Source organism: Triticum urartu, chromosome 3A, assembly GCF_056163025.1.
Source record: "Triticum urartu cultivar PI428250 chromosome 3A, HENAU_Tu73, whole genome shotgun sequence".
Taxonomy (NCBI): Eukaryota; Viridiplantae; Streptophyta; class Magnoliopsida; order Poales; family Poaceae; genus Triticum; species Triticum urartu.
Window position 1 is genome coordinate 666309557 of NC_141875.1, and position 26825 is coordinate 666336381.

General features: G+C 47.6%; 1 protein-coding gene and 1 pseudogene across 2 annotated transcripts; one reads left to right on the top strand and one right to left on the bottom strand.

Annotated features, from left to right (window-relative positions):
• Window positions 1–9274: 9274 nt before the first annotated feature.
• On the bottom strand, window positions 9275–14598 carry LOC125545860 (uncharacterized). 2 transcript variants are annotated; one of them, XM_048709907.2, is made up of 4 exons: window positions 12804–14598; window positions 12268–12425; window positions 12109–12179; window positions 9275–12020 (listed from the first exon to the last, which is right to left on the bottom strand). In XM_048709907.2, the coding sequence occupies exon 4, from the start codon at window positions 11710–11712 to the stop codon at window positions 9436–9438; it is 2277 nt and encodes a 758-aa protein (XP_048565864.2). In that variant the 5' UTR covers window positions 11713–12020; window positions 12109–12179; window positions 12268–12425; window positions 12804–14598; the 3' UTR covers window positions 9275–9435. The 2 variants fall into 2 exon arrangements, with proteins under 2 accessions (XP_048565864.2, XP_087370025.1); XM_087513899.1 differs by lacking the exon at window positions 12109–12179.
• Window positions 14418–21460, top strand: LOC147981250 (uncharacterized; annotated as a pseudogene).
• The last annotated feature ends 5365 nt before the right edge of the window (window positions 21461–26825 follow it).

The following is a 26825-nucleotide window of genomic DNA, read 5'->3' on the forward strand; positions in this document are numbered from 1 at the left end:
AATATAACTAGTTGAACTACTTTGTTTTTAAAAAGAACTAGTGTTTTCTATTTATAGTAAGTTTATATTTAGTAAGAACTAGTTGAATTAATAGAACTAGTTGAACAAGTCATATTTGTTGTTATTTTTTATTTTAAGCAATTATTCTGGATGTATTAGTGATAACTTATAGGGTTTTTGTTTTTACAGAAATCAAGGAGCCCCTCCATCATCCCCGCCGTCGTCCCCGTCACCGATCCCCTCCGACCTCGAGGTGAGACCAGCCAAATCTTCATGTCAATATGAGTCCTATAAGATATGATGTAGACAAAAACATGTGTATATCTTGTGTTGCTCAAATAGGATATGTGGTTGCCCAAGTGGCCGGTCATGTTCAGGTTACACCTCCGAGTGGCCTATGTTTTGTCGGAGTGTTGATTAATTTCTGTTCTGGCAAATTTCAGGCGCTCGATATGTCCTTTTTTAGCAAAGGTCATGCCGGATTTTTCCATGAATTCTGGCATGACTTGTGCTAGAATATGTAGGAAATATCGAGTGGCCTGGATTTTCTCGAAAAATAATTAAACGACATTTCGACAGACCGATAGTCAACCCGTGATGAATAATAATGATCTAATTTAGGTTTTTTAGTACATATATTTAATTGTACAAGTTTAATCTTTGAATTACGAACGTAGGAAATGTCGTACTCGGACGACGAAAGTCTCCCGGAAGAGTGCGACTGGTGCCACGACGACCGAGGTATGTGTGACAGGTTCCTTGACCTAGACGAAGATCGGCGCTTCAGCATTAAGCTCGAGGAGACCTTTGATGTTGAAACGGTACGCAACAACGACAAGTGTTTTTTGTAATTAAGCACGACTTTAACTATTTCAACGTGTACTTTTCATCTTTGGCAATTCGACTAGCTTATCCCATGCTATGCAAGACGATATGTCTTGGAGAGGATGGGTTTTGAAGACTATGAAAGTTTCGAAACAAAGAAAATACACCTAAGGACCCATCATGATATGGATTTTGAAGTAAATCTATACAATTCTCAGAGCGTAACCCATTTTAGTTGCCAAAATCGGTAAGCACTTTGCAAGATGTATGGTTTTTATGAGGGTATGCTTGTCACCATGGATCTTGGTGATCCTGACATCGAGCAAAACAATATGGACATTTGGGTCCTTGTTGATACGCTTCCGATTCTACCGCTATGTGAGTTTCTCAAACATAGTTATTAACTAATTTATATTGTTTATTTCAAAATAGTTGATAGCTTGTTTTCATTCTTCAAAGAATGTGCGTGAAAGAACCACGAATTATGATGTAATAACTCATAATGATGTAAAAACTAGTCCACGGTTATTTCACACAGTGATGTAATAACTCATTATGATGTAAAAACAATCTCTAAACTGCTGATGTATGAAAACGTGTATAGAGGTGTATGAATACAACATGAAATAAAAAAGAAATAAAATACGGAATAATAGTAGTAGCGCGGGCTGGGAGAAGCGCTACTAGTAATTACCAGTAGGGCTGTTTGGAGAAAGCGCTACTACTAAGTCGGTATAGCAGTAGCGTGGGTTAACCCTCGCTACTGGTAACCTTTAGCTGTAGCGTCGTACCAGTAGCGCCCCTACCCGCGCTACTGATAGGCCTAAAACCCACACTGCTGCTAGACTTTTTCCTAGTAGTGTTAAGCCATGTATATTCATATCATTATACACACCATTCCACCATGTTTCCTATTAGACGGGATTAAATCATGGAGTTGTTTTCATCACCGACATGGTTTTAGCGTGCCTTTGCGCCATTTGGCGCAACAGGTCCACTAGTACAACAAATAGTCAACAATACGACAAACATACAACATCAAACTAGTTTTGTCGCTCATTCCATGACCGCCACTCCTTGATTAGATCATTTTGAAGGTCATCATGCGTTTCGGCACGTAGAATGGCATGATATGAGGAAACAAAGTGGGCCACCCTCACAGCCCTCCTTTGCAGTCGCACGAGATGTCCCATTAACTCATACCGAGGATAGTCTAAATTTTGTCCATGCTCATTCTCGATGATCATGTTATGAATGATCACACAACCGTTCATGATGTACCAAAGGATCTTTTGATCCCAAAATCTAGTCGGTCCTCTCACAATAGAAAATTGGGCTTGCAAAATTCCAAAAGCTCTCTCCACATCTTTCCTAACCGCCGCCTGAGCATTGTGGAAATAAAGATTTTTCTTACCTTGCGGTGCCGTCAACGGCTTCACAAATGTTTGCCACCTTGGGTAGATGCCATTCGCAAGATAGTAGCCATAGTGGTATGTATGGTCATTTGCTACAAACTCCACCAGTAGAGTTTCACCAGTTGCAATCCTATTCATGAGTGGTGACCATTGAAGAACATTGATGTCATTGCAAGATCCATTCCGAAAAAAGCACGACAAATCCAAGTCTCATGATCGGCCACCGCTTTAAGGATTATAGTGGAACCCTTTTTCTGGTCGTGGAATTGTCCATGCCATGCCTTAGGAAAGTTCTTCCAACTCCAATGCATGCAATCTATTGGGCCAAGCATACTAGAGAACCCCGCGAGCTTTGTTCATCTCTGAAAGCCTTGCGGTGTCTTCGTCATTGCGAACTCTCAAATATTCCGGACCAAACACTTGCACAATTCCTACTGCGAAGTGCTTGACACATATGATGGCTTGACTCTCACCCATGGCCAAGTGGTCATCAACTAGATCCGCCGAAATACAGTATGCCAACATACGCAAAGCGGCGGTCACCTTTTGAAAGGTGCTATGCCTGAGTTCTCCGGCCGCATTCCTCCTTTGCTGAAAAAAACCGATCATGGCTCGCCAGCTTATCCGCAATGTGTTTGAACAACTCGATGCTCATCCTAAAATGGCGCCGAAAGTAGGACTCGGGGTACGTGGGATTCTCCACAAAATAGTTCCTCGTCAATCTGTTGTGGGCATCGATCCTTTCCCTCCACATTTCTGACGACCGAAAACCGAACCACCGTGCTTCGGCTTTTTATTGACGTGCATAGCTAGGATCATTGCGACGTCCTCTTCCTCTTAAAGATCAAATTCTTCATTGAAAGAATCGTAGGACAAACTCATCTACAAACTTGAATTTAAACTAATTTGAAACTACAAACAACATGCACCAAATTCATCTACAAATATAAAGTTAGAATCAATATATACCTTGCAAGTGTCTTGGCAAACACCTTTTCCGCCAGGCGCTATTGGCCTGAGGAACAATCCGCTCGAGCGGCGGCGGCGAGGAGAGAAGGTGGGGAAGCAGGGGAAGCGACAGCGCTGGGGATAGGCGGGGGGAGATTCGGCGGGTCGCAGGAACGAATAGGGGAAGGTGTGGGCAGATGCATCAGCGCCTGGAGGTTTCACCCGATGGTTGGTGAGATTCGCGCGCACGATTGGCTTGTCCAGCACGCGCGAGTGGGTGCACCAAATAAGCAGCGCACGATGCAGTTTTCCCCAGCATGTTAAGCCTTGTTTACCGCGCGGGGGGTTATAGCGCGGCTGCTGGAGCGCTACTTTCAGTCTCGCGCGCGTTATATAGCCGTTTTAACCAGTGTGCGGCTTATTTAGCGCGTTTGTTTTTAGGGGTATTTAGCATGTCTGTTGAAAATGCTCTAAGGTCGACAGTCATCAGCGAGTTTCTCTGGGCAGGCCGTAAGGCGGCTAATGGAGGCCAATGCCGTGTCGATTGGGCTAAGATTAACCGGCCTATCTCTCTTGGAGGCCTGGGCGTGCAGGACCTGCACCGGGCTGGGATCGCCCTTTGATCCCCTCACGCCCTTGGGGCATCTACATCTTCCCACGGACGCCCAGGCGGAAAACCCTATTTGACGCTCTATGCATCAAACGGTCGACCGACACAAGGGGCGCGATAAAGTGGGAACTTTCTAGAAGAGATATTTGATTTTCTAAAATTTCGTTAGATTTTTTTGAATATTTAGTGTGTCAAAAATTAATTAGTTCCTTAAAAAATCGTGTTTGAATTTTCATAACACGTTCGATCTTATAATACTGCCTTATTAAAGCCCCGAGCTAAGAATTTAACGGCAAGTAGCCACTTCAGGTGCGCTGGTTACTAGCCCACGTGTAGTATGTGCGGTCGTGTGTTTGAACCTGACCAATTGCTTGCGATCGCACGCAGATAACCAGTCCACTGCACTAGTTTTGTTGAAGCTAAAGCACCACATAACTTTAAGAACTAACTTCAACCGGCCTACTGTAGCGAATTGGAATATTGTTTTTTTTTCTCTCGAATACGCCTAGAAGGCCTATCATTGCATTGATAGGGGAAAGAAAGTACAGGGAAGTCACCACAATGACGTACACAAGATTGGCGACGCTATGGTGACGCGAGGAGCAGAAGACAGAGGGTTGCTCAGCCCTCAAAGATCAAGTTCAGGTTACGAATAGGAATATTGTAGCAAACCAGAAATAGTTATTGTAGTGAACCGGCGACCACCTGCACATACGCCCGAGCTTTTACCACCGCAACCAGCTCACACCAGTGACATATTTGTAGCCTGACATTTTAAGAAACGAGCGACAGGGATAAAACTTAAAAAGGAAATCGAAAAAACAGTACGTGAACAGGAGGGGTCGAACACACGACCTCCATCGAGTCAACCGCGTCGCTAGCTACTGTAGTTTCTGCAATTTGTTCTCTATAAATAACAACCCAATTTAAATAATTATAAGCCACAGATTTTTTTGAAAATCTGAACCTGATTTTACTTTTGACAAAAGTACATGTTTTTTGGAATTTATAAATGCAAACATTTTCGGAATTTATGAAATACATTTTTAAAGTATCAAATAAAAATTATAATTATAATTTTTTTGAAATTTCTGAACCAAATTCGAAATAAGTAACATTTTTCAAAAAAATGAATAATAGCTTGAAAAAAAGAAATAAAAGTGAACAGGAAGAATTTTGAAACTACTTTTGCACGTGAACAAATTTTGAAACTAGTTTTGAATTTTTTTGTGTAATGAGATTTTTTTTGAATTTGACAACATTTTTTGGAAACATGAACAAAACTTGAATATTTTGAAAAAAAGGAAGAAAAGGAAAATAAATGGAAGACCAAAGAAATAAAATTTGTTGAAAAGAGAAATTAACTTGAAAAGAAAAGCTCAAAGAAGAAACAAAAAAAAGGAAAACAGAAACAGAAAAAAGCAAAAAGAAAAAAACAGTAAAAAACGAAAAAACCGGTTCAGGGAGCCTCCTAGAAGGTTCCCAAAAACGGTGGTAATGGCAACTGGGCCAGCCCAAATTGTCCGGGGGGGGCGTATGCCAAGGCCTCACCGACCAGGCTTGGGTACGCGACATCCACGGCGGACTTGGCCCAGCCGCGTTGGTCCGGTAGGTTGAGCTATGGAGGCGGGTTCGCAACATTCATCTGACCGAGGACCCGGATACCTTACGATGGTGCTGCACCGATTCTGGATGCTACACAACTAGGTCATGTTGTCCTCCTCTCTTTCGAGGAACAATTCAAGACCGACATTGGTGCATCACTTGGAGAATTTGGGCGCCGCTCCACATCAAAGTCTTCACATGGCTTGCCCTCCAAGACAGGTGTTGGACTGCAGATCGCCTCGCCTAACGCGGTCTCCCGCCTAACGATGAATGCAAGAATGGTAGAGCAGGCCATGATTGGAGAAAGATGGATTCATGATGTGCCACCGCAATACTCCATGGGTGCCCTGCTGCAAACTGTGCATCTTAGGCACGCAATTGCCGCGATGCAAAGAGACGAGCTGGCTAATGACAAGTTCATTTGGCCTCATGACAAATCAGGAGAATACACTGCAAAATCCACCTATAAGCAACTATGCCAAGGTGGGATCCGTGCCCCGATGGCTGAGGCGATTTGGAGGAGTTGGGCACCCCTGAAATGTAAGATCTTTGCTTGGTTGGCCGAACAGCATCGATTGTGGACCTCTGACAGACGTGTGCGACACGGCTTACAGGACAAGACGTCCGAGTGCTTTCTTTGTTCGCGGGAGGAGGATAACGTTGAGCACATCTTGGTGCAATGCGTATATGTGAGGGAAGTATGGCATACTTGCTTCGACACACTACGACTAAACAGCCATGCACCGGAAGCACAAGACATCTGGGAGGCTTGGTGGGGCACTACAAGAACAAATTACCAGGGGAAGGACAGGAGAGGGTTCGATTCTTTTGTCATTGGAGTGGCTTGGTCCTTATAGAAGCAAAGAAACGCGAGAGTGTTCAACCGGCCAAAGCAACGCAAAGGACCAAGGGGACTAGTCAGCTGGATCTTAGAGGACATTTTCGATTGGAGACAAGCGGGTGTAGGAGTAGGAGGACTAGATAGATTTGTGAGACATTGAACAATGTGTAATGGTTGGTGTGGGAGTTCCGGAGGTTGATGTTCGCATCGACCAACGGTTTCTTGTAAATATTTTACTCTCTTCTATAAAAATATGGTACGCCATTGGCGTACTCTCGAAAAAAATAAGGATCGATGCATCCTCTACGATCAAGTACCCGAAGATTTTCAGCATCTCCTCGCTGGGTGTTCCTTCTCTCGCCATGTCTGGCATGGGGTCTTGTCTTGGTGTCGTTCTACGGCATCGCTACCCACCCCGACATTGAGTCTCTCTGAGCGGTGGGAGGATACATGCCGTGATGCCCCCAATGCCCACCGGTGCGGCCTCTCTTCTCTCATCATGTTGACGGCCTGGAGCATATGATGTCACCGCAACGTGTGCATCTTCAATGGCTTCCGGCCCTCCACTGCTCGCGTTTTGCAGGACATCAAGGACCTTGCACGGCTCTCGGCGCAGGCCGGTGGGATTGGCACTCATACTTCCCGACATGTAGTCCCTCCAAGTCTTTTGGGGCTAAGCATCCCCTTTCCATGCTTTGGACACCGTGATACGCCTTTGCGCTTGTAACATGTAATGTATCGTCACTATATACTCTCTCTTTCTTCTATCGATGGAAAGATACGCAATCTTTGCATACTCGCGAAAAAACCAGTAGGGGTAAGCTTCCTTTTCAAACATTTAAGTTTCTGAAAAACAACAAGAGAAAGATAAATAAACATCAAGCTACAGTTGATGCTCACGTAAGTACGATTCATCAGTAGATCTTCATGAAGTTAGTCTGAAAATACTGAACAGCTCAAACAAGGCTATGTAAAACTGTAATCAGGATCTTTGCTACCGTAAAAATGGTCAAATTAGTATGACTTGCAGTTCAAATTACTGTGACCTTGTAGGAATGACAGGAATTGAGAAGGCTATGGTTCAAAATTGCTGTAGCATGGAGAATTACTGTAAAATAATACAGAAAAACACTGTAAAAAACTTGGAGACTATGGTCCAAAATTACATAACTTTGCAGGAGAATTACATTTCTTACACTGAATAATACAGAAAAACACTATAACTTGGAGCAGCAAACAGCTTAGAGGCTATGTTTCAAAATTACTATAACTTGGCAACAGAATTACATTTCTTGTTGAGCTGTAAATAATACAGAAGAGGCACTGTAAACAAACAACAATGGTGTAGTATCGAACTGCAATCTGCAAACAACTTGGAGACTATTTCAAAGTTACTATAACTTTGCATGAGAATTGCATTTCTTGTTACACTAAAAATAATACAGAAGATGCACTGTAATAAAACAGTAGTTTAGTTCCAACTGGAAGCAGCAACAGACTCATGTAAAACACTAGGGAAAAAACAACTGAACTAAAGGCTATGGTTCAAAGTTACTACAGCTTTGCGGGAGAATTACATTTTTTTGACACTGTAAATAATACACAAAATGACTGCAAAATACAAATAGTTGTTTAGATCAACTGGGAGCAGCAAACAAAATTCAGGGGGAAAACAGTCTGGAAGAACTATGGTTCAAAAATTACTGTGGCCTTGCTTAGGAATTACATATATTTTACACTGTAAATGATACAGAAAATGCACTGTAACAAAAAGAAAGTTAAACCTTCAAGGAGCATTGGGAATTGTAACAAAGAACAGTTAAACCTTGGTGGAATCTTGAAAATTACAGTAGCCTTGCTGGAAAAATATAATAATGTGATAGTGTAATTATGCTTAATGTAAGAAAAGTAGTTATTAAACAACCAATTAGAACATGCACAGGTAATGCAAGCAATAACCACTACTCACAAAACAAAGTAACACTAAGTAACCACCTAATTTATCAAGGATTAAAGAGATACTCTCAGACTGAAATTCCTTCATCAGGTACAACAAAATAACTTTAAAATGGTGTGGACATTGACCTAAACATAACTTACAGAGACAGCTCACCAAATTTACAGCAGAATAACTGAAACAAATTGCAGAGCAGTAACCACTAAAAATTTCAAGACATGAAGCAAGATATAAGAAATAATAACCTTAACAACGACGATATATTGCAGACAATTCACTATAATTGCCCCAACATTACACATGCTCAAGCACAAAGTCTGATGCAAAACACAAGGATGGGTACAGAAAAACGCAACAACAACGTAGAATTGGAGGACCATAGCTCACAGATTCAACAAAGCACATCCACTAGCGTGCTCACAGAATTGGAGGGCCATAGCTGATAGCTCACAGATCTAGAAAATAAAGTAATGGATGAAGAAGAACAACAACATCAGATCGCTGGAAGAGAAAATTCCAACCACCAGCGAGCAGAGCACAGATATCTTCAAGCAAGGGATCCTTCCAGCAGATTCACAAAACAAGGCTTAAACATGAACAACCTAGGATAGGACAGGTGAGAGCTCACAAAATCCACAAATCACATCCGTCGAGATCTAGAAAAAAGACTAACAAATGGAGGGGGGAGAACAACAGATGCAAACCACTTGGAAGAGCTCCTCTAACCACCAGTGGGCCCATAGCAGCAACCGAATGCTCAAGCAACGAGAGAAGGAGAACTCTGAATGGAAATCACTACTGTCTCTCTCTCCCCTACTTCTGCTTGAACAATCACTGATGAAAGGGGGGAACGGGCACCGACATGGGTTAACGGGCAGACTACAAACAAAACAGCGCGCGCTATAAACAAATAACCAAAGGAGCACGCACAAATCGCTGCACAATGATCAGACGGACACAAAATCCGACTGAAACGAATTGTTTTCAGTCGGATGAAAATTAGCAAAACCGTATGTTAAACCTATACGCTACGTGATGTGTACTGAAAAAAAATGTGACAAGCAACTAAGAAGTATTCAAAAAATGAAGCGTATACTTGTTTGATTCAACAGTATGAGAGCAATACTTGTACATTTGTGTCGCAACAAGCAGGACATTTGATCAACTGTACACCTACATGGCTCGAGCTTCTTAAATCTGTAGCAGTTAAGATCATCAGGGCAAAGCGGTTGCGCTACCTCAAGCACATGGAGCGGTTACAACAGCCTGCAAGCAAATTCCCGGCAAACGTCGAGGACATACGCCCGTCCATGACCAGACGAAGGAAGCTTTTCAAGGTTAAAATTGCTTCCCAACCGATGCCAGCTTCCTCTGGTTGCTCAATCATCAAACTTGTTGCAATTTGGCGCAGACTCAGTGAGCTGCCTCTGGAAGCTACAATGCCGACATCATACATAACCGGAAACATGCCCGTTCTGCTCACCTTGTAGTGACTGAACATGGTGGGAATCCAGAATTGGAAACTATGACGAACCATGTCATATATGAAAGCGACGGATTCCGCCCCTAGGAAGGTAACCCAAGTCAGGTATGGGTTGCATAGCACTCCTTGCTCATCCAACATCCTAGCGAACTGTACTGGCTCAATATACTCCCCGCCGGAAAAGCAGATATGAAACACAAAGGATGCCGAATTCGCCACTTGCCCTTGGCCAGTGGCGAAGACCATAGCAATAGTGCATCTTATCTTTTCATTGAGCCTTAGTTGCATGTTTGAATAGCAGAACTGAGGATCACGATTGAACGGACCCTTTCGAAGAGGCGGGTCAAAGAGGACTTTGACAGTAACGACAGTGAAATTGTTCTCAATCAACCTTCCAAATTGGCCGGCAACCTCATCAAAGTTTTTACCCCAGACATGCAAAATGCTGATTGAAGGATCCCAGGCTATTCTCGCAGTGCACACTGATGGTTCGCTTTCAAACAAGCCGCAAAGTACTCCCCTGAGCACCTTCTGATCTCCCAGCAACCTTCGCATTGCAAAGTAGCACCTGAGGGTCAGCACCGCATCTGACCCTGCATGATGTCTTGGTCCACTTCTAGAGAGGCCCAACATGTCAGCAAGGTCATCTAACTTCCCGCAGAAATCTGGTGCCCAAACCATGGCAAGAACTCTCGTGTCGACCAATGCAGGAAAAGTGTTGCTGATATCCAGAAGAAAGTCGAGCCGCCTTGCAGGCATTGGAGCACCTTGGTAGATTAGAAGTGCGACGTCCGCATCTCCCTGGTACGTGACAACAGTCACAGATCGTCTTGCAAATATGCTGTGGAGCTCATAGACCCACTGGAAGAAGTCAGTTGGCATAATACCATACTGCCTGTGCTTTTCAAGGTCATGCCGGCACTTCTTCTCCAAAAACAGCAGAGTGCTCGGATTATACTGGTTTGATTTGGAGTCAAAGAAGAGATTGAATTCCCATACCCTGATCGGTTCTATGTTCTCCGCGTCGGCGTCGGCGAACGTCACCGCGACCCCGACCTGTACCAAATCCGCAGTCCCTGCAGTAGCCTGCAGCTGGCTGTACCACTCGTCACCGTTCTGTGGCTGTTCCAATCTAAGCAGGCACTTGGTTGCATACTCTGTGTCTATAGCAATGGTCATGGTACCTGGGAGATCCAAGAAGCCGCTCATACTCTGCAAGCTCTCCTCCCAATTCTCCCTCCAAACAGAGCAAACATCCGTAGCCGCGCGCGGCATCTCCTCCGCAGTGGCAACCTTGAAGTCCTGGCCGAGCGCGATCGCTTTGCTCGTCCCGCCTGCGTCGCTGCCGCGCGGCAGCACCTTCTCCGTATCGAGGGCCTTGATGTCGTGGCCGGGCACGACAGCATTGCTCGTCTTGCCTGCTTCGCTGGCGCGCGGCAGCTCCTTCTCCGCGTCATGGCGGGGCGCCTCCGCCTTGCTCGTCTTGCGGGCGTTGATGGCGCCCAACACCTCCTCCGTATCGCCGGCCTTGGCGTCATGGCGGGGCGCCTCTGCCTTGCTCGTCTTGCGGGCGTTGATGGCGCCCGATGTCTCCTCCGTATCGCCGGCCTTGGCGTCATGGCGGGGCGCCTCCGCCTTGCTCGTCTTGCGGGCGTTGATGGCGCCCGACATGTCCTCCGTATCGCCGGCCTTGGCGTCATGGCGGGGCGCCTCCGCCTTGCTCGTCTTGCGGGCGTTGATGGCGCCCGACATGTCCTCCGTATCGCCGGCCTTGGCGTCATGGCGGGGCGCCTCCGCCTTGCTCGTCTTGCCGGCGTTGATGACGCACGACATCTCCTCCGTATCGGAGGTCTTGGCGTCATGACCAGGCGCGTTCCGGTTGGTCATCTCGCCGGCGCCGCTGGCGCGCACGCCCGTGCCGCGCCTGACAGCACCACCCTCGACAATCGCTTCGCCCTGGGTCCCCCCGTCGCCGTCACGCCCGGCCGGCTCGCCAAGATCGCCGGCGGCGAGCCCGGCAGGCTCCATACGAAGCTAGGTAGGCAAGATTGGTACTGGCGGTTGGAAAACGGCAGTTGGGAAGGCGGGAACCTACGGCTAGGCAAACTGCCGAATCGGTCTCGCTGCCCTTTATAGTTCGACTCTGTAGGCGGTGCGTCCCGGAACTACAGATTTACTGTACGAACTGTTAACTGTGATCATTGTGTTGCTGCGAAATACTGTGAATTAAGGACAGATGTATTCTCTTGGTATCAGACGTCTTCCCTATGGGCTATGGCCGAACACAAAGGCCTCCGGTTCCGCCACTTCCGCTGCAGGCTTCTGAGGAAGTGGCCCTGAAATATGAATACACAAGGGAAAAAGTTACTCCCTCTGCTCCAAATTCTAAGAAGTTTTAACATTTTTTCTGATTCAGATGCATACAGACGCATTTTGGTGTGTTTGTTCACTCATTCCACTCCTTACATAGCCCATATTGAAATATCCAGAACATCCTACAATTGTGAACAGAGGGAGTAGATATGATGTGCTGTGCAATGGTGCATTTTACTTTTCTCTCTAAAAAAAAGGGTGAAACCTCACCTATCCGCACTTTGTGAGAATCTCCGCTTGCTGTTGAATCAGACATGCCAAACAGAATGTTTTAGAGGATCAGAGCTACTTAGTTTGGATGTTTGTTGCTTAGGAATTTTGAGAGTATCCACACCACGCTGGCATTCCATCTGCAACAACTTCTTGGTCTGCATTTAACAGAACAAAAGCACAACATGATTTCTCTGTTTAAACCATTGATAAATTGTTGTCAGATTTACTTGATTGACGTAGAATGTGAAACAAAGGCCACAAATCTTACTAAAGGACTGCAAAAAAAAAATTCCTATCCCCAAAACCGTACAACAGCAGGATCATTAGGTACAGTTGTTTCATGCACGATTTACCAAAAGACAAAAATCCACAATGACAACGAACAAGCAAGGCATACAATGAACTCTACACTGGACAATCACAGAAAGCATGAATGCACACAGTGAAGAAAATAAAAATGCTCAAGATATTCACATAGGAAAGGTATACAGGAAATGGTAAAACACTGTATGCGTAGGGAGATAAAGACAAACCTTCAGGTTTCCTTTTTTAATATAAGAGTTACTGGCTTCTCTTAAGAAACAATGTCCTTTGTTTGCACAGAGGAATCCTTGGCAACAGTATCAACGAGGACACCTCTTTTACCTCCTCATGGTCTGAGGTAACTGCAGTCTTTCCTCCAAGATCATCAGATCTGACATTGGGATCAACTTGCTTACTTTCCATCACATCCTCTCTCGATTCGTTACCCGAGCTCCTGTCTAAATTTAGTTTTTCACATCAGGAGAAGCGCTGTCAGGACTGTCCTCTTTCTTGTCCAAGTTCATATTGGTTTTGGAATCTATTTCTTGCAATGGGGTCCCGTTCTTAGGCAACTCTTTATCATCATGTAATGCCTGCAAACCATCACCTATGGAGGGAATGTTGCATGGTAGTTTGACCATATCCCTCTTAACCTCTGGCAGGGTCACCCTTTACGGTAGTTGATATATTGCCAGCGTTGCCAGGATTCAGGTGGCCCTTCACTACATTACTGTCACTTGGAGAAATTTTATCAGCTGTTGCCACATTAACTCGAGGAACATCCCTAACTTCTGTAGCAGCAGTAAGAATTGTCTGGCTAACTTCTTTAGAATCAAGTACAGAATCCTGACTAACGTGTCCAGTAGCATCTGCACATTCCTTACTGGTAATAGAAATAACAGGATCTCCCTCCTGAATTGCAACCTGAAGGACCTATCAACATTTTGTTCCATCAGCAGAACCAGGGGTTTCGTCCTCTTTGAGGTATCACTTTTCTCCACCAAGTATATCACCCCGAAGGTGCTCAAAGAGCCATTTCACATCATGACAAGATCATCCTTCAAACCTTTGATAGGCAAGTTCCTCCTACAATAGCTTTGTCCCGGACCGGAGAAAAGCCGCCGCCTCCGGCCCAGAGTGTTGTCTGGTCCGCACCCTTCTTCTGAGATGCTGCCACCAGTCATACTCCATGGAGCTCCTCCCAACGACGCCCTCGGCCTGAAAAGTGAACGAACGAATTGACAATGTTTCTTCAGTGGTCAGGTTGCATGAGCTTCGATACCCCGCTTCTGGAGATTTGTCCCTTGGGCATCCCCAAATTCTTTCAGCAACAGATTTTTTAGTAGATTTGCCCCTTGCTATATAATTTAATGACAGCAATAAATTTGGAAGATGAATTGTTTGCTAGCTAAACACTCCTAAAGTTGATCGACAGGACCCAATAAACCTTCCACACCCATAACCACTCACTCCACTACCCCTATGCCACCTTCGGAGTTCTGCAACAACACTACTTGCCGCAAATAAACTATGCACAGAAAATAATTGACACTTGAGTAAAACTACATAACAATGCTGAATATGTTTCACAACATTCAGTTGGATACAGTGTTTGCAGTGAAACAGATCTCCATGTCGAAATTCTGCAATTAAACGTAAGCAACCGAAGCAAAGATGACACAGAGCAAAAAATCATGATAAGAAAAACAAGTAATTGTGCAAGGAGTTGGTGGGGAATAAAGTGAAGTTCCTGGGCTCGGTGAGCAGGAGGAGAACAAGGCGCGGAGGTGCGGCGTGGATCAGGGACCGGAGGTGGGGAGTGGGGGCGCGCCGGGGGGTAGAAGATGGATGGAGCGGCGCGGAGCAGGGGCGCGCCGCAGGCGGCGGCGCCGGGATTCGTCCAGGCGGAGCGGGGAATGGAGTGGGGGCGGTGGGAGGTGCCAGGTAGTGTTTTTTTTTTAGAAGAGGTGCCAATTGGCTGGGAGAGGAGGAAGCTGGATTGCTGAAGTGAGAGCGGTAGGCGTACGGGAGTTCTTTTCTTCCCTTCTTTTCATTCCAACTGCTAATCTGCGGGAGCCACAAATTTGAAATCGTTGTTGACTCTAGCACAAACGGTAAAGTAAATATGAGCAGATAGAGTAAAAATTAGGGGTTTCGAGTAAGAATAACCGCTTCATGGGTGTACTCCTCCCCCCCTCTTCCCTCCCGCGTCGCCCTTGTAGGCGATGGGGATGGAATCCTAGCCGCCATTGGGCGCCTCCCCCTCCCGCCCCTCCTCCTCTCATGCTGCCGCCAAAGGGCACGACCTAGAGAAGCCTGGCCAGCGCCAGCGACAACGGCCTTCTAGCCTCTTCATGCATGTGATCCAACTCGGGCCGGGGCGTTACGATTTGGTGGTCACGACGGCACGATGATGGCCCCTCCCAGCAGCGACGTTTGGTGGCTTCGAAGGCACCGATGGTCTCTGGGTGGGGGCGTGCGGGTTGCGGCCGCGATGGCGACCTAGGCTTCGCTCGGATCTGACGTCCAGTGGTGTCTGGCGGCGCAGGCCGGTGGTTTATGATATGCCTTGGGCGGCAGTGGCCAGTGGCGGTGATGGTCCTGCTCGGTCATGGCCACATGGTGGCCGGTGGTTGTCGGGTCTCTGATTTCTCTCTGCGGACACGCGGGTCGTTGGTTCATTGCGATATGCATGGAGGATCTCGATGGGTTACGGTGGGGGCTGGCGCTTGTGTGGGGGCTCAAAGGTGGTTACGGTTGACGCTGTTGAGGATGCCTGATACGTCTCCAACGTATCTACTTTTTCTCACGCTTTTCCTCTTGTTTTGGACTCTAATTTGCATGATTTGAATGAAACTAACCCCATACTGATGATGTTTTCAGCAGAACTATCATGGTGTTGTTTTTGTGCAGAAATAAAAGTTCTTGGAATGGAACGAAACTTTGCAAGGATTTTTTATATCAATAATAAGAATTTATAGAGCCAAGAACCACCAGAGAGGGCCCCTGGTTAGGCACAACCCACCAGGGCGCGCCCCCCTCTCCTGGCGCGCCCAGGTGGGTTGTACCCACCTGGTGACCCCGCTGACAACCCCCTGATACTATAAAATCACATTATTTCATAAAAAATGAGGGAGAAAGAATTATCGCGATCCATGAGACGGAGCCGCCGCCAAGCCCTGTTCTTTCTCGAGAGGGCAGATCTGGAGTCTATTTGGGGCTCCGGAGAGGGGGATCTTTGTTCTTCGTCATCACCAACCCTTCTTCATCGCCGATTCCATGATGCTCCCCACCGGGAGTGAGTAATTCCTTCGTAGGCTCGCTGGTCGGTGAGGAGTTGGATGAGATTCATCATGTAATCGAGTTAGTTTTGTTAGGGCTTGATCCCTAGTATCCACTATGTTCTTAGATTGATGTTGCTATGACTTTGCCATGCTTAATGCTTGTCACTTTGGGCCCGGGTGCCATGATTTCAGATCTGAACCGTTTATGAATTCATCATTATATCCATGTTTTAGATCTGATCTTGCAAGTTATAGGCACCTACTACGGTTATGATTCGGCAACCCCGGAGTGACAACAACCGGGCCCACTCCCGGTGATGACCGTAGTTTGAGGAGTTCATGTATTCACTATGTGTTAATGCTTTGTTCCAGTTCTCTATTAAAAGAAGACCTTAATGTCCCTTAGTTTCCAATATGGACCCCGCTGCCACGAGAGGATAGGACAAAATATGTCATGCAAGTTCTTTTAATAAAGTACGTATGACTATTTACGGAATACATGCCTACATTATATCGATGAACTGGAGCTAGTGCCGTATCGCCCTAGGTTATAACTGTCTCATGATAAATATCATCCAACAAGTCACCGATCCAATGCCTACGAATTTATTCTTATTGATCTTGCTGCGTTACTATTGCTATCATCATTGTTACACTTGTTACAAATTACTACTATCATTGTTACTGTTACCGTTGCTTCTGTCACTACTATCATAACTATCAAACTACTTTGCTACTGATCACTTTGCTGCAATTAATTAATCTCCAGGTGTGGTTGAATTGACAACTCAACTGCTAATACTTTCAAATATTCTTTGGCTTCCCTTGTGTCGAAACTATAAATTTGGGTTGAATACTCTACCCTCGAAAACTGTTGTGATCCCCTACACTTGTGGGTTATCAATGCCTGGCGACCAGATGCAACGGTTCCTAGGAGGCTCCCCATTGAGATCTGGAGGAGGCAGATTCTGATGGGACGCTGACTGTTGCTCCGTCCGGAGGTGCTGTCGGCGGGTGGATGGGGGTGCGAGCCTGGTTGCAAGGGTGGGGCTTTCCTTTCCTTCCACAGAAGATTTTCCCGCATGTAGTCCAATGCTTGCTCGTTGGCTGACATGACGGCGGTGTTGTCGGGCTATGGCCCCCTTCGGTGGACCGAGTGGTGGGACCCTGAGGGTAGGTGGGGAGGTCTATGCCTTCCCTCTTGTCGATGGCATTCATGTGTTTCAACATCAGTGCGAGGTTCGGAGTGGGATGCTAGGGCGGCTACCTCGGATGGCGGGCTACTCGGTTGGCTCTCCGAGCGGCAATGGTGGTTGTTCTTCTTGGTCGTATGGACGACGAGATGTGTAGCAGTGGGTGGCCCCAGTTGCTTCTCTGTTGTGGAAGCAAAGGGCCTGTGTCAGGTTCTGGAGGTCCCAGCTTTGTCGCAACGGTTGACTGTGATGTTCCTTTATGGCATGGGGAAACAACCGGGCGAAAGCTCTACAAATTAGGAACAAAATTAATGAAAAGGCATCTCTAGTTTTTATTTGGAAGAATAACAAACTTTATTAATTGTGAATAATAGTTACATCGTTTATAAGAAGAGATACAATATCATTCAAGGGCTCCTCAAACCAATCCCTTGCCGTGGAAAATTTAGCTAATCTAGCAACTTAATGGACGACCTTATTCGCTTCACTCTTACCATATTCAAAATTAGTGAGAGAAAAATCACATGCTAGAAAATAGCAATCATCAAAAGTTGTCATTCCCGCACGCCGTCCTTCATTCTTCATTCTATCAACAACTTCTATATTATCAGAGTTAATAACAAGATGATTGCAACCCGCTTTTTGTGCAAGAGACAAGCTAAACCTTTTGCCGTCAGAACATATCAACATACCAATCAATCTTCCAATTTACACCGACAATGAAATTTCCTTTGTCATCTCTGAGTACAACACCCGCTATTCCCCTAAGAAGATCATGATCAAAAGATGCATCCGCATTTTTTAGCGAGAAAATTTTCGATCTATTCATCAACTGTCAAGGTAGTACAAAGAACACTAGAAGTAAATTTACATTCAAGTTCGTAGACCACCTAGCGACGACTACAACCACTGGAGTGAGCCGAAGGCACTGCCGTCATCGCCCCTCCCTCGTCGGAGCCGGGCAAACATTGTTGTAGTAGACAGTCGGGAAGTCGTCGTGCTAAGGCCCCATAAGACCAGCGCATCAGAACAGCAACCGCCGCCGATGAAGAGAAGTATAGATCGGAAGGATCCAACCTGCAGACACACAGACGTAGATGAACGAAGACCGGATCCTAGTCGGATCCACCGAAGACAAACGTTGACCGGACCCCACAAGATCCACCGGAGGTAAACCTCCACACTCCTTCCGGCGATGCTTGAAACATTACCGGGACGGGGGCTAGGCGGGGAGGACCTTATTTCATCTTCAAGAAGCCGTCACTGCCTCATCTTCTTGAGCATGGCACAAATCCTAATAAAACTCAGAAAAGCATCTAAAAACGAAGCTCTCCCGCCGGCAAGGGCTGGGATCCACCGTGCCTCCATGTTCCAAGGACCATAGAAGATGAGGCGGACCGGCGGCACCAGCGAGAGGCAAGAAAACCCTAGATGGGAGTTTGCATGTGGGCAGGAGGGAAGGGTTATATGGATAAGGAAACTAAGGCTTGGTAGATGCATCCACATTTAACTTAACAAAAGCCATTGGAGGTCTACTCCGCCCCTTTTTTTTTGCATGAACCGTCATTGAAGTCTGGTTCGCATCTTGAAGCTTTCCCTCATGAACCAACTTATGTCGATCGACCAGCATAAGGACCAAGTGGTTATGACAATCAACTCACAAACATTCTGGATGCCCAAAATAGATAAATCCTGATCCGTCATAAGAAGTAAGAACTCAAGGTAGGACTACCTCACCTGCGCCATCAATAACACAAGATTTGTTAATCACCTCGTGCATTCCCAACTTATTCCCAACAGGGCCGGGCCCATAATGGTACAGAGTGTGCGGCCCGCACAGGGCCCATAAAATTTGGGGCCCCAAATTTTTGTAGGCCTAGTATGTATATTTCTCAGAAAAAATGTTATTCCTAGGCATGGGGCGTTGGCGTCCACGACTCCGCGTGAGTCTACGCGCGAGCCAGGCCGCTGCTCGATCTCAGGCGATCCCCCGCTGCTCGATCATAACCTTGTCCCACCTTCAAAAGAGAAAAAAAAAAGGGGGATCTTCACGACAGGAGTCTATCGCCGTCTGATTGCTTCAATCCTGATTGCTAACACAAACCCTCACACATAACAACGGGTACATATCGGCGCCGCCGTCACCTGGCAGTTGCCACATCGCCATCTGCCGGTCTCTCCGCGCCACCGGCAGCGACGCAGCGTCTCGCCGATCCATCATGCAATCGCAAGTAAGATCCATTGATCCGTCCTCTTTGCTCTTATTTTGTACCCCATCCATGCTGCTAGTGCTGGGGACTTATGTGAGAGAAACTATTGAGGAGAATTTGCATTCAGATCTCTTCCATACGAACACTCAGATCCATCGACAGAAAAAACATAAACAAACTAGTACGAAACTACAGAGGACTTACGGGAAACTACAGTCTACAGGGGAAGTTGTTCGTACTTTCAGTGCTCCTGAAAATTTATAAGACATAAGTAATTTATTATTAATTTAGTTTCTAATGCACTGTTGAACCATTTTATTCATCCTCTATCCATAAATATACCTATCGTATCCATTTAACATAGGTAGTCAGATCAATCGCAAAACATCGATCACGTCGCCGTTGCTAAAACCTACAGGAAGATCGATCAGCGATTTGTCGACAGTCCTCAGGCAGCCCCTCGATTGGAAACATTATATTATATACAATTATATATTATAAATATATTTTGCGAGATACATATATACATTATAATTGCTCGTGAGTTTATTTTTTTTAGTGTGATAGGGCCCTGTTTCGTAGTTTCGCACAGGGCCCCGGATTTTGCCGGCCCGGCCCTGATTCCCAACCTCCTTAGTTGCACTCTGTTTTGCGCATAACTGAGCCAATTCAGCGACTCGCGAAGCCGCTGGTCATATATGCTGGTGCATGCATTGGTTGGTTGAATGCGTCTCAATTTTTTCTTGCAAATCAAGAGCTTCGTCGATTAAACGACGTGACTAAAGTCTGTATGTGTACATTCAGTTGCGAACCTAGGAACAAAATTAATCCAAAGGCATCGCCCCCTAGTTGCAATAGACTGCTCTGTGCACAATTGAGCCAATTCAGCCTCAGTAGTCAGAGGCGGACAAGTCGCCTCAAGAAACAATAAATCACTGAAAAAGGCCGACCCTCGCGTGGCCTTGCTCGGGCGACAGCTCGCCGCCACCCTAGCCACTCCAGCCCCAGCTCCCCTGCATCGCCGCCAACGAAGGGGCCGCGGGACAAGCCTGTGCTTGCCCCAGGGCCAGGGAAGGTGGTGGCCGGGCGTTTCCCTGTCTGTGGCGCTGCGATGTGGAGACTGCGACCTGCAAGTTGATCTGGGCGCGTCGGCTTCGTTCGCGGTGGCGCCGACTCTGGCGCTCGGCGCCCCTCACTCTTGTCGACAGCCACCTGCTTCCGGGTGCCGGGGAGGCCGAGCAGTTCGTCATCGGCGCTCCCTCTCCCCGCGCCGTCACCCCCGCGGTGTCCCGCGTCCTCTCGGTGCACCCGGGGCCTTTTCGCTGCGTTCACCTCACCCGGACCATAAAATGAAGGAGCACCGGGGCGAGATGGCGCGCTGGCTCGACATCCTCGTCGCCAAGGGGGGTCCATGAACTCGTGTTTGCCAACCGCCCTTGGCCGACAGACCTGCGCCTCCCCGCCATCATCTTCAGCTGCGCCTCCCTCACCTGCCTCTATCTCAGCGTGTGGAGGCTCCCAGACACCACGCGGTGCCGCGCAGCGCCAGATTCCCCAACCTCCGGGAGCTCGGCCTCTGCATGACTGTCATGGAGGACCATGATCTGGCCTTCATGCTCGAAAGAAGCCCCGTCCTGGAGTTCCTCCTCCGCAGGATCTGCACAACTTTTCACCTCAGCCTCAAGAGTTAATTGCAAAGTCAGAACTGTGAATCTGATTAATTATGTGATTGCTGGCCTGCTGTTGCATGGTATGTTCTCATAGATAAGGTACCTGAAGTATGTATTTGCTGATCGATTTTATTCGCAGTCCCGCCACATACCTGAAGAGTCCACTCACAAGGTTAATCTCAAGTTCCGGCAGGAGGGCGGTCCCACCAAATGCGTCCTGCAGAGTTTAGAAGGTGTTCTTGTAGGAGTTCCAAGGGTCGAGAAGCGAGATCGCTTTCCTCAAGTTCATCGCGGAGAGGGGTCGTGTGCTGGAGCATATGGTGGTTGTGCTGGCCAGCGAGTGTTTCTCCTTGGGTGATAATGTGAATGTCAAGCTGAAGCCTCTGATCGGTGCAAAATGGACGAGTGAAGCTTGTAAACTAGAGCTCTTCAAGAGCCCACACGACGACGTGGGAGGTCCAGCTTACTGCCACGAAATAGCTTCTGATTTTGGGTTTGCTGACCATTTTCACCTCAGCCTCAAGAGTTAATTGCATTGAACTACCATACTTCGTCACGTTGTGTCGAATCAGTACCACTAGTCATTTTTTTGCCATGCAGTGCCAACTCTAAGCCTAAGTGTTGCAAAACGGTCTGACAGCCGTATAAGCGCGTATTGACCACGTATCTGACCGACTGGGCCCACTTGTCAGGTGCCACGGTGGCCTACCCGCTCGCACCCGCTCGGTCACTCGATCCAGCCCGGCCCAGTCTCACCAAGTAGCTGGGTCGGGTCGAACCCGTACGCGACGAACCCAAATTTTTTATTATTGATAATTAATATTTCAGTAATTCTGAAACTAAGAAACACTAATGAGAAATTCGAAAAATAGGAAGGACGCTAGAAATAATAACGTCCAGGGCTGGACGCCAATACCAACAACGTCCAAAGCTGGACGCTCTTATAAACAGCGTCCACTGTGTTTGGTTCGACCAGACCCTGTCCGGCTATCTCCGGCCTTCGACTTGTACCCTCAGCAACTTCTGCAGGACCAAAGCTAGACTCCGCCACCTCTAGCCCGCCGAAAATGGCACTCTAGCAACGCACCATCCTCATTTCACTCCTTGTTATCCCTCTTTGCCAATTCCCATCGTCGTGCCTCGCTCGCAATGGTGATCCGCTAAACCCCCGTTGCTGCCGGGGCCGTGGTTGTCCATCTCCGACAGTCATATCCTCCTCAACAAGGACCGCCCCGACCTCTTCCCTGTTATGCTCGGAGCCATCTCTAGCAACACTAACTACTAACATGTCAGCGTGAGCCCTCTCTCCACCCTTTTCGCTCTCCTACACTAGGCATGCGTAACCGTGTGAGTGGATGCGTTGTGAATTTGTGCGTGAATATCTGTGCATGTTGGCATGAACTTGAGTTGTTTTCTACCGAAAAAGGCTCACACCTTGCTTTATAGATAACACAACGATCATACAACTCGACACCACACCATATACATCCGAGATAGGATACAACAATGCAAAATAACAGCGACACCACCACAACCCACTCCAAGATCACAACAAGAATACAAAGAGAGTCCTGCAAGAAGCGGTTGGAGTGCTCCACCGTGACAGAGGTGTCACAAAGAGACGACGTTGCGCCTGATGAATCATGGACTCCAAGACGGTGCCTTCAGGAAAGGAACGACACCGGAGCACCTCCACCGCCGATTCAAAAAAATCATGGGTTTCACGAGCAAACCGAAGGAGGAGAGTAGCCGCAACGCCGCCTTCACGAAGGTAGCCACGTCTACAGTTGCCGCTGCCATTGGCCTGGTGCAAGCCAAACAAGGATTACCCTGTGGCACGCACTCTCCGTCTCCGAGACCACTATTGGTCGCTGAACATCGGACACCATGCCGCCCGCACGCCCATGGCAGGGGTAGCCGCCTGCAGCCAACGCCACCCACGACGACCCACGCCGCCGCACCTAGCAGGATGTGCCGGTCACAGCCTGCGCCGCCCATCACGCCGCCACCACAACACCGTTTGTAACCGCTTCAGCGCACCACCACACCCGTTTTCCAACGAGGTGTCCATGCCTGCTCGATCTGGCCCAGGCCTAACCTCCTGTGCATGGAAGACAAAACTTCCCCGTCGCCGCCTACGCCGACCGGGCTTCGCCCGGCCACGCCCTTTGTCAATGATTAGGGAGGGGGAACCCCAACGACGGTGGCTAGGGTTACCCCCGATAGCTCACGGGAGCGACGTAGAAGGGAGAGGGGAAAGAGGGGAGGTCTCCTGACTATCTCACCACTCAAGTTGTTTTCTTAGTAGCAAGGAGTGTACTGGAGCACACTGTCCATGGTTGAATTGCTGGAAGCTTTCGCCCGCAAGGCAACCCAGAAAGCAATCAAGGCTTAGGTGTAGAATGCATAATTAAACTTTCTTGCGATAGTTTTAGTAGCTAATGAATTAGAAATATATACATTCATGTGTGTTAAGACTATTTCTCCTCTAATTTGGCAAAAGCAAACTGGTCTAGAATGGAACAAATGGGCATTCCAGTGATTTGTTATCGATGCCTCACAACCATCACAAAAAAACCAAAGCTCACATATTAAATCTATTAGAGGAAATAATTTCAATATAGTTAAAATAAGAGCACCTGACCGAACAACATAACTGGACGCTGTTTATAACAGCGTCCAGCCGTGGACATCATTCGCAATAGCGTCCAGCCTGGACGCCGTTGTCAGTAGCGTCCTTCCTATTTTTCAAATTTCGGCCCAACCATTATCAATTTTCTAATTGCTACGGTACTAATTACTATTAATAAAAAAAGGGTAATGTGAATGTCAAGCTGAAGCCTCTGATCGGTGCAAAATGGACGAGTGAAGCTTGTAAACTAGAGCTCTTCAAGAGCCCACACGACGACATGGGAGGTCCAGCTTAGTGCCACGAAATAGCTTCTGATTTTGGGTTTGCTGACCCTTTTCACCTCAGCCTCAAGAGTTAATTGCATGGAACTACCACACTTCGGCACGTTGTGACGAATCAGTACCACTAGTTATTTTTTTTGCCATGCAGTGCCAACTCTAAGCCTAAGTGTTGCAAAACGGTCTGACATCCGTATAAGCGCGTATTGACCACGTATCTGACCGACCGGGCCCACTTGTCAGGTGCCACGATGGCCTACCCGTTCGCGCCCGCTCGGTCACTCGATCCAGCCCGGCTTGGTCTCACCAAGTAGCTAGGTCGGGTCGAACCCGTACGCGACGAACCCTAGTTTCCTCTCCCCCTCCCTCGTCTCCCTCTCCCCTCTCAGGCGATGGTGGCGACGACTCCCGGCGGCGCTGACGGCGTGGGCGGGTACGAAGACCTTCCTGGCCTCGGCCCCGATGACCACTTAGGTCTGGACGACGTCGATGACTCCAGTTCATACTACTCCAGCGCAGACGACGAGGATTTGGAGGAGGCCGCGCTGTCCATGGAGGACAGGGTGAAGCTAACAGAGATATGGGTGGCCCTAAAGGAAATATGCCCTAGAGGCAATAATAAAGTTATTATTTATTTCCTTATATCATGATAAATGTTTATTATTCATGCTAGAATTGTATTAACCGGAAACATAATACATGTGTGAATACATAGACAAACAGAGTGTCACTAGTATGCCTCTACTTGACTAGCTCGTTAATCAAAGATGGTTATGTTTCCTAACCATGAACAAAGAGTTGTGTAACGCCCCGTGACCGATGTGCCAGGTGTCGTGCAGTTATTCGCTGTTGTTGCTTGCGTGTCATGCATTGCATATCATGTCATCATGTGCATTTCATTTGCATACGTGTTCATCTCATGCATTCGAGCATTTTTCCCGTTGTCCGTTTTGCATTCCGGCGCTTCGTTCTCCTCAGGTGGTCATTTCTACCTTTCTCCCGTGTGTGAGGATTAAACATTTCCGGATTCGACCGAGACTTGCCAAGCGGCCTTGGTTTACTACCGGTAGACCGCCTGTCAAGTTTCGTACCATTTGAACTTCGTTTGATACTCCAACGGTTAACCGAGGGACCGAAAAGGCCTCGTGTGTGTTGCAGCCCAACACCCCTCCAATTTGGCCCAAAACCCACTTAAACCTCCTCCATCATCTCGGTCGTTCGATCACGATCGCGTGGCCGAAAACCGCACCTCATTTGGACTCTCCTAGCTCCCCCTACCTATAAATATGTGCATCTCCCCCGAAATCCGGGTCTCCTCCACCCTAACCCTAATTTTTTTCCATCGCGCGCCGCCGGACAATGTCTGCCCTGGCCGGACGCGTCGCCGCCGCCAACCGTATGCCGCCACCTGTCCAGCACCGCCCGCTCCCACCGCGCGGCCCGGGAAGCCCGGAGCCGGCCCCCGAGGGCCCAACTGCCGCCGTCGCCGCCTGGGAACCCCGCCGCCTCGCGCCCTCGCCACGCTCCGCCTTGCCGCCGGTGACGCTCCGCCTCGCCGCCGTTGTCTTCCTCCGCAGCAGAGCTCGCTGCCGCCGCCATGCGCCTGCAGCGCGCCGCCCCGTCGCCGTTTGCTCCTCCGCCTGAGCCGCCACCCCGCCATCTCCGCGCCTCCCGCCGGCAAGCTCGGCCCCACCGCCTCCTCCGCCGGCCGGTCGTCGTCTCGTCTCCATCCGGGCACGCCGCTCAGCCCCGCCTTGCCCTTCGCCGGAGTTCCAACCTCGCCGGAGCTCTTCTCCGGTCAGATCCGGGAAGATGGATCAGATCCACCGGGATCTCATCCAAACACCCCGCCTCAGATCTGCACCGCGCCGTCCCAGATCCCTCCGTCCCGCGTTGACTTTTCGCGGAGGTGAAATTTCACTAAGTCCTCGAAATTCCCAGATTCATATGCCCATGTTCATGGCATCGTAACTTTGCATCTGTAGCGCTGATTCATGCATATAGCATATCAAAATGTTCGTCTCTAAGAGTACATCATTTCATTCCATTGCATCATTTTCATTTGAGTTCATCTTGATGCCCGAAATGCTGTTAGAAGAGGGCTACTTGAGTTAATTGTCAGATCTGCTACTCCATCTTAGACATTTGTCTTTTTTGCCATGATTGTTGTGTGCATGATATGACCATGAGCTCTACATATGTTTTGTTAAGGGTTTTGCCATCTTTCCAGAGGTGCAACCTAGGTATTTTTGTGATGTGTGTGGTGACTAATGCAAGCTTGCAAAGTGGTGCACTTGGTAATTCTGTTTTCAGGGACTTAGCATTTCCACTAAGTCCTGGATCTGTTTATCTCATGATGCCACATGTTCATGTTGTTTCCTAGTGATCCGTGCCTCTTTGGAGGATGATCAGTAAAGGAGTTTTGTTAATATTGTAGTGCTCTATCCATCCATGTCTTTGTTTGCAATTATGGAGCACCACTACAAGAAATATGTCAACTTATGACCACCACTATTGGTCACTAAATGGTCACAAATTTCCATTTATGACCTTTTTGTGACCAAAAACATAAGGTCAAAAGCTGGGCGTCGTAAACTGACTATAGCGACCTTCTTCGGGATAAGGTCGTAGACGTTTACGACCAAAACAAAAGGTCGTGGAACCCATGACCTTTTGTTTTGGTCACTGGCTGTCTGCCCAGGCCACGTCGGATCCGACGTGGCAATCTAACGTGGCAAAATTGCGACGAGTTGAAAAGGTCGTTACTTAGAATGAGCCCGGTCCAATTCTGTCTTTTACATGGGCCGAGCCCATTAATTCAGCCTTTTTAGTCATCATTTTTTGTCATTCTGGTCGGCTACATGGGCCTGGCCTAATATTTCAGCCTTTTTGTTTTTGGGCCATGGCCTTCTTTCTTAATACTCAGTTTTTCTTTTTTTAAAGGGGTCCACTAGTCAGATTGGGCCACGGTTGTCAGGTTCTAAT